This window comes from Periophthalmus magnuspinnatus, chromosome 11 (assembly GCF_009829125.3).
Source record: "Periophthalmus magnuspinnatus isolate fPerMag1 chromosome 11, fPerMag1.2.pri, whole genome shotgun sequence".
NCBI classification, from domain to species: Eukaryota; Metazoa; Chordata; class Actinopteri; order Gobiiformes; family Gobiidae; genus Periophthalmus; species Periophthalmus magnuspinnatus.
Window position 1 is genome coordinate 1,196,381 of NC_047136.2, and position 9,915 is coordinate 1,206,295.

The following is a 9,915-nucleotide window of genomic DNA, read 5'->3' on the forward strand; positions in this document are numbered from 1 at the left end:
TTAAAGGTCGTTCTAAATAAATAGGTTTTAAGTTTGTCTTTGAACAGAGGCAGATCAGAGATGGAACGAAACTCAATGGGCAAAGAGAACCAGAGTCTTGGACCGGCCCCTGCAAAAGAACGATCGCCCCAGTGTTTGTCCCGGGACAGGACGACCAAAATGTCACAGATAAGAAGGAGCAAGACCAATGAGGGCGTTAAAAACAAACATCAACATTTTAAAATGAATTCTGAACAGGACAGGGGGGGTGTGGTCATGTGACAGGACAGGACGGGGGTGTGGTCATGTGACAGGACAGGACGGGGGGGGGGGTCATGTGACAGGACAGGGGGGTGTGGTCATGTGACAGGACGGGGGGGGGGACAGTTTTCTCCAGGTCACCACGGCTCAAGAAGGTTTAACCTTTGCCAGGAGGCGGAGCTAAAAGGAGCTCGCTCTGACCACAGAATCTATTTGTTTATCAAATTTTAGACCGCTGTCCGCTGTGGTTAAAGTGGAGGCCCAAAGCAACAAGACCAGGAGCTGAGACACTGGGCAGGTTGGATGTTCCAAACACAAAACTCTTCCGTCCCCCTTTTTCTCTCCCACCTCTCTCCTCCCTCTCTCCTCCCTCTCTCCTCCCTCTCTCCTCCCTCTCTCCTCCCTCTCTCCTCCCTCTCTCCCTCCATCATGAGTTCTTGTATTAAAAGTTCTTGTATCAAAGTTGAACAAACAGGTGAGAGTCAGTGTCACGTATAAACACATTTAATAAACACATTTAATAAACACATTTAATAAACACATTTAATAAACTCATTTAATAAACTCATTTAATAAACACATTTAATAAACACATTTAATAAACACATTTAATAAACTCATTTAATAAACACATTTAATAAACACATTTAATAAACTCATTTAATAAACTCATTTAATAAACACATTTAATAAACACATTTAATAAACACATTTAATAAACACATTTAATAAACACATTTAATAAACACATTTAATAAACTCATTTAATAAACTCATTTAATAAACACATTTAATAAACACATTTAATAAACTCATTTAATAAACTCATTTAATAAACTCATTTAATAAACACATTTTATAAACACATTTAATAAACACATTTTATAAACACATTTTATAAACACATTTAATAAACACATTTAATAAACACATTTTATAAACACATTTAATAAACACATTTTATAAACACATTTTATACACTGCTGATCTTTTCAGTCTAAATTAGTTTCATTTGTTAAATTTATCTTAATCCTAAAGATAAAACGAGGTTTGGAGTCTAAGTTTAAAAATAATAAACTCATAAATAAACATAAATATGCGGGGGGCGCGTCTCCTCCTGCAGGGGGCGCGTCTCCTCCTGCAGGGGGCGCGTCTCCTCCTGCAGGGGGCGCGTCTCCTCCTGCAGGGGGCGCGTCTCCTCCTGCAGGGGGCGCGTCTCCTCCTGCAGGGGGCGCTCGGCCTCAGCGGCGCCGCAGAAGAAGAAGAACTAAAGTTATGTCCGGAAGTGTTTTTCTCACGCTGTGAAGCTGCTCCTCCGCATCAAGCTCCTTTTACCTCAGATTAAACGGTACAGACGTGACTTTTATGTAGAAATCATCCACGTGTGAAGAGATTTGTTCAGATTTATTCGTAGTTTTAACGATCACGACATAAATGATGTGAACAGACAGATATTTGTGGCTAATGTGGCTAAAGCTGCTCAGGTTCACGTTAGCCTGAAGAGCTAAAGTGAATCCAGCCAAAACAGACGCAGTTTTCTGTCATATCTGAGCTTTTATATTGTGTTTGTGTTTGATCTGAGCATGCGCAACAAATACTCCAGTTCTTTGTGGTTTTATAACATTTTATTGCTTTATCTTTCCTCAGTGGCTTAGACCAGTTTTCTATTTTTATATTTTTTATGCTAACTGTTGACAGATCACACACACACTGACTCTAAATGGCACAGAATCCTGTATTGTATATTTAAGTTTCTGTAAAATACTGGAGAAGCTGATTCTTAAGGCAATAAACATGTTTCTCTGTGTTTTTATTCTCCTGTAGATGAAGAAACAGGACACAGAGGAGGCTGCGTCTGCACAGACTGAGGACTGTCCAGCCTCAGCAGCAGAGACTGAGACGCCTGCGGTGGACGGTGTGGACGGTGTGGACGGCACCAGCCCCAAGGATTCTGAAGAACCGACCCCACAGACGGACAGCCCCGCGCAGACGGACAGCCCCGCGCAGACGGACAGCCCCGCGCAGACGGACAGCCCCGCGCAGACGGACAGCCCCGCGCAGACGGACAGCCCCGCGCAGGCAGAGGACACTCCTGCAGAAGGTAACTACAGTTGAATGCTGTTGTTAAATGAACCTGTGCAGGTGTTTGGTTTGTTTTTGTTTGTTTTGTTCTGTGTTTGAACAGAGCTCATGAGAAAGTCCAGTTCTCTCAATGAGCTCTCCCTGTGGAAATAAAAGAGACATGAAAATAACGCTCACATTTCCAGCGTTGAACTCACAGACTGTGTAAAGACGCGGACTAACCCACAGCCTTCAGCTCCAAATGAAGCTCATCGAGGCTAGAGCAGGTACAGCGGCTAATTTGAAGCCGAGTTCCATATTGGGAATTCTGACCACAAGTATCATAGCAACCAAAGAGCCAATCAGGAGCAAGACGACCCACACTGCTAGTTTAGGAGGGAGCGGGCCCTTAGCAACGCTGTCAATCAAACCTGCTGCTAACGCTAACAGGAGCGACCTCGGGGAAAGAAGGACCTGATTTGTCTGTTATTAATGTTCAGATCTTGATTTACAGACACAATAGTGAAATAAAAACCCCAGGATCATGTAGAGGGTTAATACGAACATTTAAGACCAGAATGAGTCTGAAGCAGCAGAGACAGAGAGAGGGGACAGTAAAAAAAAAAAAAATAAAATAAAAAATAAAAATAAACTAAAAAATTCAAAAATTAACTCAAAATAACTAAAAAAAAAAAAAAAAAAAAAAGTTTAAAAATAACCTAAAATAAATAAATTAATAAAAAAAACTCAAAATAACAAAAAAAAAATCAAAAAATTTACTCAAAATAATTAAAAAAAAACTCAAAAATACAAAAAGGTTTAAAAATAACCTAAAATAAATAAATTCAAAAAAAGAACTCAAAATAACAAAAAAAAAAAAAAAAACTCAAAATAACAAAAAAAAAGAAAACATAAACTAAAAAACAAAGAAAAAACCCCTCAAAATAACAAAAAGAAAAAAGAAAAAAAAAAGTGGAAAAAGAAAGTGGAAAATAAACTCAAAATAAAAACCCCAGGATCATGTAGAGGGTTAATACGAACATTTAAGACCAGAATGAGTCTGAAGCAGCAGAGACAGACAGAGGAGACACAGTTTTTCAATGTGAAGTGAGTCGATGGAGCCAGAAGTGCGCTCATGTTTGGAACGTGGCAGCTAGCAGGTTAGCTATGTCCATTTATATATACCGGCTGTTTGAACATGTGTTTGCGCCCCCTAGTGGCAGACGGCGCCTTGTCCCAGTGCGACATGGCCGAGGAGCTGAGTCGGCAGCTGGAGGACATCCTCAGCACCTACTGCAGAGAGTCCGACGACAGGCACAGCCCCCAGTTCAACGGGGTTAACGACGACAAGACGGACAAGCCGAGCGGGAAAGGAAACCGCGACGGAGACAAAGACCAGAAGAAGTCCCAGGACAAGAGAAAGGTCAAAGGTCTGGGTAAGGGTCTCACATCTGTAGGAGCTAAACGGACGCTCGCTTTTTTCCACTAATGACATGTTTTTATTTCATTTTTGAAGGTAAAGAAATCACTCTCCTAATGCAGACGCTGAACACGCTGAGCACGCCTGAGGAGAAGCTCGCGGGACTCTGTAAGAAGTACGCAGAACTAGTAAGTCCTGGTTTTATTAAGTTTAAATGTTTGATCTATTAAAGGTAAAAGCTCCAGTGCACTTTATAACACTGAGACACATTTTGGGTCAATGGAAGCTGGGTTTAGTTGTAATATCTGACAACTGAAAGTGACGTAATGCTTCTTTCTGATTGGAGAAGTGTTTTAAGAACTAGAAACAAATGTTGACGTGTAAAATGCTTTTGTAATTGTGAATAAATTAACTTAAAACTATAAAAAAGTCGACATTAATGGGTCAAGTTTATGAAATACTGAACTAAACTCCCAGATCCACCACCTTTTAATGATGAGTTTATGTAGTTTTCAGGTTTATATAGTGTTTCTTCTTAATAATATCCAGACCTGATGTGTGTGTAAACGTGTGTGTGTGTTATAAATGTGTGTGTGAATGTTGTGTTTTAGTTGGAGGAGCATCGTAACACGGAGAAACAGATGAAGGCGGTGCAGAAGAAGCAAACGCAGCTGGTGCAGGAGAAGGACCATCTGAGGAACGAGCACAGTAAAGCCATCCTCGCCCGGAGCAAACTGGAGAGTCTGTGTCGAGAGCTGCAGAGGCACAACCGATCACTCAAGGTACGAGCGGCGACGGGAAGAAACGCGGCACGTGTAACGCCGAGATGACACGTTTGTAATCGCGGCGTGTTGGTCTGAAAGGTTAAGAAAACTGTCTCACTGTTGATTCACTTTTATTCTCACGGTGTTTCAGTCGCTCTGACCTTCCTCACGTCTGAGCACAGCCTCTTCTTCTCCTCTTCTTCTCCTCTTACACGAGTTAAAGGACCGCCCCCTTCAAGCGAATCAACCAATCACAACAGAGAAAAAAACACATTTACAATTAGACCCCGATGAACCTGCAAAACTGTGCATAATTCACTTTACATCAGAGTTTTGTGAGTTAAAACACAGACAAGGACTAGAAAAATATAAAGATTATTATCACACTAAAAGTTAACAGTTCTATCCCAGAAATGTGACTTTTTTAACAAAATAAGTGTCAACATAAACCTCAGAGAAACCTCATTTACATGTTTTTTTTGTAATGTTGATTAATGTGCACTGTCCCTTTTTTAAATAAATAAATAAAATAAGAGCTCAGAGGACAAACGAACAGTGCTCTTCATTACAGCAGCTTTTTAACATCATAACTTTACACGTTTAAACCTTTTGGACGAAGAGTTTGTGAGGTAAAAATCCAAAACGCCCGTCACGTTTAAACTGATTCAAATGAAGGAATCACGGCGCGTTGCTTAAGAGAAATACCACGATAAATGTTAATATTGAAAGAACTTTACGCCTCGTACACAAAGAATAGTCCCAATAAACACATTTCAAAATCTACAGTCTCATGAAAAGACCTGAGCTGCAATAAATAGAAGAATGAAGCAATAATAAGATATAAAAGTTTAAAGTGTTGAATTATAACAAAAAAAATCTCCCCGTTATCGCAGAGAAAAAGTCCCATGATAAAACACATACTGTTCCATCTAAAATAAACAAAGTCGGTTTTTCTTCATGTAATTTTGTCTTTGACCTGCAGAGAATTAGTAAAAAATAAAATGAACATGTACATAAACTACGACACAACAAACACGGCAACAAAATTAAAGCTGTTTGTGATTCTATGTTGTATTTTTTTTCACTATAATATAATGCAACTCAGAGTAAAAGTACTCAGAACACAGTACTCTGATCGGCCCGTGTGTCAGAATACTTCACAAAATACATTTTACTTTGCAGGTGTTAAGTATTCTGTAACTGAAGTAACTCTTGTTTACTAGAGATTGACAATTCCAGACACTGAAATGATCCAAATGATTCTAGAAATGAAGGTGTGTGGAGTTTAAAAACACAGCGGAGCACTTCCTGTATCACCACATGATGACATCACGAGGTGGAACAGAGTGTTTTCAGTGCAGGGTTTGTGTGAATGAAACAAAACACAAACTCCAGGTCTGTTTGTGACGAGGAAACGACATTAGATCAGAGAAAATAGAGGAATATGGAGCTTTAAATGCAGTTCAGCCTTAGTGATTCATTTTTGTAAATATCACAAAACCTCTGTGTTTTTGTTGATTTTCAGACGACGTCGCTCACAGACAAACTGAGACTTTTCTAATTCAGTGGATACAGCTCAAGAGCGAACCCCGAGTGTCCGTTTTGAATGTCTTTGCTGTTTTGTGCAGGAGGAGGGGATAAAGAGAACACGTCTGGAGGAGGAGAAGAGGAAAGAGGTGACGTCACATTTCCAGGTGACTCTGTACGACATCCAGGCCCAGATGGAACAACACGACGAACGCAACGCCAGCCTGAGACAAGAGAACGGCGAACTGGCCGAGAAGCTCAAGAAACTCTATGAGCAGTACAAACTCAGAGAGGAGGTGAGTCAGAGTTTAGACCAGACTGTTGTGTTTGTGTCTCTGTGGATCATTCTGTTATAATTTACACATTTAAATCACAATATTCACCTGAAACCACTTAATAAAAGAAACACGTTCACTGACTTCCACGTTAGAAACCTGTGAATGAACGAATCACCCGAAAAACAACTTCAGACGCTCAAGAAGAAAAGAAATGACTAGAACATGGACAAACATCTGACCACAACAGTTCACAGATTTAAAAATAAACCAGTTAAAACATAAAGTCCTTCTAAATGAGCTGGTCTCTGCAGCACATCGAGAAGGTGGTGAAGCACAAGGACCTTCAGCAGCAGCTCGTAGACGCCAAACTCCACCGAGCCCAGCAGCTCCTCACAGAGTCTGAGGAGAGACACGAGCGAGAGAAAGAGTTTGTACGTGAGGAAACGGCACAGACACGAGTGAGCGTCAGAGTTTAGGGCCTGTGTAACGTGTTTGTTCTGTGCAGCTGCTGAAAGAAGCGATGGAGTCTCAGAGGATGTGTGAACTGATGAAGCAGCAGGAAGTGCACCTCAAACAACAGGTCTGTGACACAACGAGGGGTCAAAGGATGTGTTCTCCTCTTCTTCCTCTGCTTCTCCTGCTTTTTCCTTTTCTCTCCTCTCCTTTTTCTTCCTCTGCTTTTGCTTCTTTCTCTGCTTTGTCTTCGTCTTCTTCTTTCTCTTTTCTCTTCTTCCTTTTTCCCCTGCTTCTTCCCCTCCTTCTTTTTCCTCTTCTTCCCCTGGTTTTGCTTCTTCCTCTTTTTCCCCTGCTGCTTCTGCTTCTTCCTCTGCTTCTTCCTCTGCTTCTTCCTCTTCATCCTCTGATTCTTCTTTTTCCTCTTCTTCCTCCTGCAGCTGTCACTTTACACAGAGAAGTTTCAGGAGTTTCCTCTTCCTCCTCCTCCTCTTCTTCCTCTGGTTTTGCTTCTACCTCTGCTTCCTCTTTCTCTTTTCTCTGCTTCCTTTTTCCCCTGCTTCTTCCTCTCCTTCTTTTTCCTCTTCTTCCTCTGGTTTTGCTTCTTCCTCTTTTTCCCCTGCTGCTTCTGCCTCTTCCTCTGCTTTTTCTTCCTCTTCATCCTCTGATTCTTCTTCTTTTTCTGTCACTTTACACAGAGATGTTTGAGGAGTTTCCTCTTCCTCCTCCTCTTCTTCCTCTGATTTTGCTTCTTCTTCTGCTTCTTCCTTTTCTCTTCTTCCCCTGCTTCTTCTACCTCTTCCTCCTCTTCTTCCTCTTCCTCCTCTTCTAACCGTCTCTCTTCTTCCTCCTGCAGCTGTCACTTTACACAGAGAAGTTTGAGGAGTTTCAGACGACGTTGTCCAAAAGTAACGAGGTTTTTACGACGTTTAAACAGGAGATGGAGAAGGTGAGCTGCTGTTTACTCTAAAAACTCTGTGGACGAACATCTCAGTCTAAACGTGCGACTTTAATCTTGTGCAGATGACCAAAAAAATCAAGAAACTGGAGAAGGAGACGGCCATGTACAGGTCCAGGTGGGAGAGCAGCAACAAGGCTCTGCTGGAAATGGCCGAGGAGGTAAAGTTTATAAAGTTTTGTGTTTGTTTTTATTACATTTTTCTAAGTTAAAGAGACGGGTGTTTTTAATCAAATCAGTGGAATTGAAGCTTGACTTTGCAGGAAATAAGAAGAAGCTCAAGTTTTTCAGATTCTTGACTGTGATGTTATTCTCCCAAAGACAGTTTTTTCTATTTATCACATTGAACTTTACCATAAAATATCCAAAAGGTGATGTCACAGATGTTCAACCTGATCAATTCTATCAGAAACTAGAGCCAAAACCTCAGTGTTAAAACTTAAACCTGAATTAAAACAATATTCATTTTTTTCTGCTGATGTGATCGACCTTTAGAAAGTTATGATCATCTGGAACCACAGACTTTATGTAAATGGACAGAGCTAACGCGCTCACTCCAAACAGGAAGTGATCATGTGTGCACTTCCTGCTCCATCGACTCTGGCTCCAATTCACTTTACATTGAAAAACTGTCCCCCCCCCCTCTCTGTCTCTGCTGCTTCAGACTCATTCTGGTCTTAAATGTTCGTATTAACCCTCTACATGATCCTGGGGTTTTTATTTCACTATTGTGTCTGTAAATCAAGATCTGAACATTAATAACAGACAAATCAGGTGCCCTCTTCTTCTTCATCTTTCTCTTTTTTCCTCTTCCTCTTCTACCTCTTCTCCTTCTTCTTCCTCTGCTTTTGATTCTTCCTCTCCTTCTCCTTTCAATTATTTTCTCTTCTCCTTCCTCAGCTTCTTTTTTTCTCTTCTTCTCTTTTCTCTTCTCCTTCCTCTTCTTCCTCTGCTTCTTTCTCTTTTCTCTTATTTCCTCTTCTACTTCTTCTCCTTCTTCCTCTCCTCCTTTCAATTTTTTCTCTTTTCTCTTCTCCTTCCTCAGCTTCTTCTTTTCTCTTCTTCCTCTTTTATCTCATCTCCTTCCTCTTTCTCCTTTCTCTCCTTCCTCTTCTTCCTCTGCTTTTGCTTCATCCTCTGCTTCTTTCTTTTCTCTTCTTCCTCTTCTTCTTCTTCCTCTTCTTCCTCTCCTCCTTTCAATTGTTTTCTCTTTTCTCTTCTCCTTCCTCAGCTTCTTTTTTTCTCTTCTTCCTCTTATCTCTTCATCTCCTTCCTCTTCTTCCTCTGCTTTTGCTTCTTCCTCTGCTTCTTTCTCTTTTCTCTTCTTCCTCTTCTTCAGGCTCCTTCTTTTCTTAAGTTCGTTCTCATTAGCAGCAGGTTTGATTGACAGCGTTGCTAAGCGCCGCTCCCTGATAAACCGGTGCGGCGGGAAAAGGCTTTACCTTCATTGTTCTGGCTCCTGATTGGCTCTTTAGTTGCTATGATACTTGCAGAATTCCAAATACTCTGTCACTTCTTTACACAGTCGATGTCTGAATTTTCTTCACAGTTTCACACAAATATCGTCAAATGATTTTTCTTTTATGATTCTTTCAGAAATCGGTGCAAGATCGTGACTTTGAGGCTCTTCAGGGCAAAGTGCAGCGACTGGAGAAGCTGAGAAAGGCTCTGAAAATCGAACGCAACGACCTGAACAAGAAGGTCCAGAGTCTGAGCGGAGAGCCGTGCGGAGAGGCGGAGCCCGACTCCCCGTCTCCTCCGCCCTCAGACTGTCTGCTGGAGGAGCCGGGTCTGGAGGAGCCGAGTCTCTGCTCACACTCCTGTCAATGTGAACACGCCACCGGGACGCCACACGCCACCGGGACGCCACACGCCACCGGGACGCCACACGCCACCGGGACGCCGCCCGACACGAGCAACGAGCCGCTCACTCCACATGAATAACAAGAAGAAGAAGAAGAAGACGAGCTCGCACACTCTGTACATCACCCACCAGCCGACAGCGCACGAGAGAGCCGCGATACTGGGCTTTTCATGACCGATACCGATACCGTTTTGGTTTAGAATCAGAGACGACCACGACCGATATTTCTGTGATGATTTTTATCATTTTCCCCCAAAAAATATATGATTTGACAAGAAAAATACGATAAAAACTCTGTGGTTGTAGGAGTGAAGACGTCCTCCTCTTCCTCCTCCTCTTCTTCTTCCTCT

The 9,915-nt window shown here is 41.6% G+C and overlaps 1 protein-coding gene across 1 annotated transcript; it reads left to right on the forward strand.

Annotated features, from left to right (window-relative positions):
- The first annotated feature begins 1,488 nt into the window (after window positions 1-1,488).
- On the forward strand, window positions 1,489-9,722 carry txlna (taxilin alpha). The gene is made up of 11 exons (XM_033975728.2): window positions 1,489-1,588; window positions 2,065-2,341; window positions 3,519-3,737; window positions 3,818-3,909; window positions 4,333-4,503; window positions 6,114-6,308; window positions 6,602-6,721; window positions 6,796-6,870; window positions 7,600-7,692; window positions 7,767-7,862; window positions 9,298-9,722. The coding sequence occupies exons 2-11, from the start codon at window positions 2,065-2,067 to the stop codon at window positions 9,643-9,645; spliced, it is 1,686 nt and encodes a 561-aa protein (XP_033831619.2). The 5' UTR covers window positions 1,489-1,588; the 3' UTR covers window positions 9,646-9,722.
- The last annotated feature ends 193 nt before the right edge of the window (window positions 9,723-9,915 follow it).

Excerpts from the sequence above, each read along its gene's own strand:
- txlna (XM_033975728.2), top strand. The coding sequence starts at position 2,065 with ATGAAGAAACAGGACACAGAGGAGGCTGCGTCTGCACAGACTGAGGAC. Across the intron at positions 2,342-3,518 it reads AGAGGACACTCCTGCAGAAG|TGGCAGACGGCGCCTTGTCC; the intron begins GTAACTACAGTT and ends TGCGCCCCCTAG. Across the intron at positions 6,722-6,795 it reads ACGAGCGAGAGAAAGAGTTT|CTGCTGAAAGAAGCGATGGA; the intron begins GTACGTGAGGAA and ends TGTTCTGTGCAG.